The sequence below is a fragment of the Pundamilia nyererei genome, unplaced genomic scaffold (assembly GCF_000239375.1).
Source record: "Pundamilia nyererei isolate P.nyererei 1_Seehausen unplaced genomic scaffold, PunNye1.0 scaffold00044, whole genome shotgun sequence".
NCBI lineage: Eukaryota > Metazoa > Chordata > Actinopteri > Cichliformes > Cichlidae > Pundamilia > Pundamilia nyererei.
Genome location: NW_005187445.1, coordinates 229,215 through 233,390, shown reverse-complemented (window position 1 = coordinate 233,390; position 4,176 = coordinate 229,215). Strand labels below are relative to the sequence as shown.

The 4,176-nt window shown below is 42.0% G+C and overlaps 1 protein-coding gene across 2 annotated transcripts in view; it reads left to right on the top strand.

Moving 5' to 3' along the window:
• Window positions 1-4,170, top strand: part of LOC102212050 (ubiquitin-conjugating enzyme E2 variant 1-like) — a 5,730-nt gene extending 1,560 nt beyond the window's left edge. Inside the window, exons 1-4 of one of the 2 annotated variants that reach the window (XM_005731582.1) lie at window positions 137-212; window positions 1,201-1,349; window positions 2,295-2,420; window positions 3,822-4,170. In XM_005731582.1, coding sequence (XP_005731639.1) covers window positions 191-212; window positions 1,201-1,349; window positions 2,295-2,420; window positions 3,822-3,968 — 444 coding nt within the window. In that variant the 5' untranslated portion in view covers window positions 137-190 and the 3' untranslated portion in view covers window positions 3,969-4,170. Of the gene's footprint in view, window positions 1-136; window positions 213-1,200; window positions 1,350-2,294; window positions 2,421-3,821 lie in introns of those variants that run through there. The other variant, XM_005731583.1, reaches the window with a different exon arrangement.
• Window positions 4,171-4,176: the final 6 nt, after the last annotated feature.

The window sequence follows — 4,176 nt, the reverse complement described above, 5'->3', positions numbered from 1 at the left end:
ACAACAACAACAACAACAACAATAGTAATAATGATTATTATTATTATAACAGTTCCGTTTTATGCAGCCACATAGCTAATCAGTTTGCTTAAAGCAACAAAGGAAGCGCCGCTGCTGTCTTCTTGCTCGCGCACGCACCGCTGGCTACAATGGTAAAAGTGCGTGCTCGCTCCCGCTGTGTAGCGACAAGATGGCGGTCGCCGCCGGATCAGGTAAAACGGTTGAGACGTATTAATCACTGCGAAAAGCTATTTTTGAACAGTGTTATCAATGAATTTTTACCGCGTACCTGTTAGGTTTTATGATTAGATGGATTCTGCATTGAGGCGCTGTGCTATGTTGTGTTATTACATAGAAGCTAAAACAAAGCTGAGGAGAATGAATAGGAAGCGATGCTAGCAGCTAAGCTATCTTAAGTTAGATAAAAGGACAGCAGGTCTCACTTCAGTGCTGTTTTATGGGCGTGGAGCCGTTACTCGCCAGCCATCAGCAAATATGAGGCATTGCAACTTGCTTATGCATTTGTGTATTCATTTATACATTTTAATTTAATAGTTTGATTTAGGATGCTGCTTAAATTACAGCATCCTGTTGTCAAACCACAGCACCGCCACCCCACCGGAAAATGACAGCCTGTTTGCGACATCAGATTATTTACAGGCGCGATGTGTTGCAAACCGGGTGTGTAGCGTTACTTAAATGTCATCAAGAAATGCGGGTGAATCCCGCAGTAAGACGGTCTTCCTGCCCGGCTGTTAAACGTAAACAGTGACTGTACGTTTTCCGAGAGCTCATGAGGGAAACATGACCTGCGCTGAGCTTCACTGAGCTTCTCTGGAGACGCCGGTGAGCTGAGCTGAAATGCTGCAGCAGCTGGCAGTGTGACTGGGTTTGTTTGGATGGCTCTGTTAAGGGTGCAGCCTCGTCGTATCTCACTGCGGAGGCCAAGTGATGCGGCACCGCCGGAGCCAGATGCTCAAGTCTCACAGGACGTGAAAATAACACCTGCTGTTATCAAAAGGCTCACGTAGGCTGCGCAGCTGAGGCGTCCCTTATTTTTTCTGTCTTATTGAGTCATAACTTCATAACTGCAAGTCATTTTGTCTGGCACACTGCTGGCAGTTTTATTTAGCTTCGTAAATCTACCTGTGGCTCTGGAAGTTTGCATGACTGAATGGCTGTGTGTTTGCCCACAAACAGGCGTTAAAGTTCCTCGCAATTTCCGGCTCCTGGAAGAGCTGGAGGAAGGTCAGAAAGGTGTGGGAGATGGAACGGTGAGCTGGGGCTTGGAGGATGATGAGGACATGACCTTAACACGATGGAGAGGGGTGATCCTTGGCCCCCCAAGGGTTAGTGGTGCCATTTTAAACACCTGGATGAGGACTTTGCAGGGGCAGGGGAGTGTTGACCAAGCCAAAAGATTAACAGTTACTTAAACCAAAGGTGTCAGGTTTGATTTGTGCATGGCATGATGTTGGGGAGCAAATCAGGTCATCCATGTGAAGAAGAGGAAAACATCGAGGCACTAACACTACTTTGCAGTGCTTTGAATGAATGTTTTTGAATTAAAACAGAATAAATGTGAAGCAGAAGCACAATTAAACTCCTGACTAAAGACCAAATATCGCATAAGTTTGCAGCATAATGTTGTTTTTGACTGCTGACAGATGTCCCAGTATCTTTTTAGTTAATTTTTATTTATAGGTATTTATAAATACTTAGCACTGCTCAGTGCTAAGCTGTAAAGTTGAAATGACCTATATGAGACTGTTATTGAAAATGCTGTTTTTAAATTATTGACTACAGTCCTTTGAGGACCTCTTTCACAGGACCATGGACATTACCGTATGTTAGATTGCAGCTGGGTCAGCCAGTTTGTCTTCATTTACAGTGTATTCATTTACTGTGTGACTGGGTAAAACTGCAGCAGTGCTGTCACAGTTACAGCCTGTATGCAGGGAGCATAAAAAAATTCTGGCATGCCACCAAATGTTTTGGCCAGAGCCAAAAATTGTAATAAAATTAGCAGTTATGTTAATTATAGCAGACATTTTTGTTGATTAGATTAAAGCAAAAGGCACAGATTTGTGTAAAAACAAGGTACCGCAGACTCTTTAAACTCTCCCCAGGGCCTTTGTGAGTCAGGAGAAAAAAACCCTACAAGGGTATTTCCTGCCTTAGTTTTCACATGATGTTGTTGCACATAGTGAACATTGTGTACTTTTTTTTTTTTTTGTTCTTCAAAGTTCGGTGTGCTGTCTTCTCACCTCTCCCTAACTTCCTTTGATCAACAGACAAGCTATGAAAACAGGATGTACAATCTGAAGGTTGAATGCGGGCCAGGATACCCAGAATCACCACCTTTTGTCAGATTTGTGACAAAGATAAACTTGAATGGCGTGCACACCTCCAACGGTGTGGTATGTGAATTATTTATCATTATTCTTAAGCTTGATTGGCTCATTTTGGATGCACTCTGTGGAAGGAGCATCATATCTGCTCTGTGGAGTCAGATAAACAACTGATCAACTAGCTTAAACTGGCCTATCACTGATATGTCAGGATATATGTTTCGTATCATCTTATTGTTTAATACTCTCACTTACTGGTTGAATATTGGCTGAAATATCAATATAAGATTTTATTTACTCCTTAAACGTCCCAGTTGTCTGGTTATGAGTTCATATCATCTTGTTTAGAAGACGGCCATTGGTTCCATGGAACAAGACGATAATAGATGATTTACATTATGTACATCTCGATCTTTATTCAGATGTTTTAGGATTTTCCAAGAGTTTTTATTTTTTATTTTTTATTTTTTTAAAGATCTCAAAAAATTGGTAATATGTGGGATCTTTTTTCCTAACTTACATGAGCACCATGCAAGTTAGGAAGAAAGACGAGGGCCAGTTCAGCCCTCATTCTTATTTAAAAACCCACTTAGGGGCAGTAGGTAGACTGGTGGCCCCATGATCGGAAGGTCGGGGGTTCAACTCCACTGAACGGCTACCCTGAGGTACCCCTGAGCAAGGTACCGTCCCTACACACTGCTCCCCGGGCGCTGCATTGGTGGCTGCCCACTGCTTCACTGGGTGAATGGGTTAAATGTAGAGGAACTATTTCCCTATGGGGACTAACACATACACACACATTATACACACATTATACTTTCAGACTTTTTTAAAAAAAATTTTTTTTACTTTTAATGCCATATAATATTATAAGAGATTAATTGTCTAATATGGTCATCTCAGGCACACTGCTCTACCTTTAAACACCCACCTGCTACTCAAACCTTTTATTTTACGTGGCAAAACGCTGGGGGCAAAGGATAAAATTGCTTGTTTCAGTCTGTGGATAAACTGAGATGCTGTACCAAGGTAGTTCATTAAGGATCGCTGTGAGCTATGGATCATGCGAAGCGACACTAGTCTATTTGGAAATGGAATAGATACAAAGGTCCCCTTTTTTGCACGTAAATAACATGACTTCCTCGCTTCTTTGTGGGTGGTTGCACTCATTTCACTTGGTCAAGCGTGTCAGTGCTCATTCATCTGTTGCTCTGCTTTTTTTTTCCCCTCTAATTGTATGCCCAAGGTTAATGTGTGAAGCTTGACTTAAACACATTGCAGGTTAAAGCAGCAGTAAATCAGTTTCTATAAAAATAAAATAAATATGAATACCGGTATAATGGATCTGAACAATGAAATACATTTATTTAAAAAAAAAATCATTTTTAAAAACATTTTGGTGCTTTAAAAAGGTAAATCCAAGATGGGGGATAATTACAATGTCTAACTGCATCCATCTCCACCCTGCAGGTTGACATGCATGCAGTGTCTGCGCTGGCCAAGTGGCAGAACTCCTACAGTATCCGGATGGTGCTGCTGGAGCTTCGACGGCTCATGACCTGCAAGGAAAACATGAAGCTTCCTCAGCCACCTGAAGGGCAGATCTACACCAACTGAGCCCCTGCTACTTTTGACTCCATGTTTTCTTTTTGTTTCCCACTTGTTCCTCTCTCTGTTTTGCTTTCATCCCTTTATCCCATCCCCCGCCATGTGACATTCCACCTCCTATCAACACCTTGGCTGAATGCACACACAACAGAAAACTTATGAATACAAGCAGATACATGCAGACGTACACACAGACACTGCTGTAAACACACACACA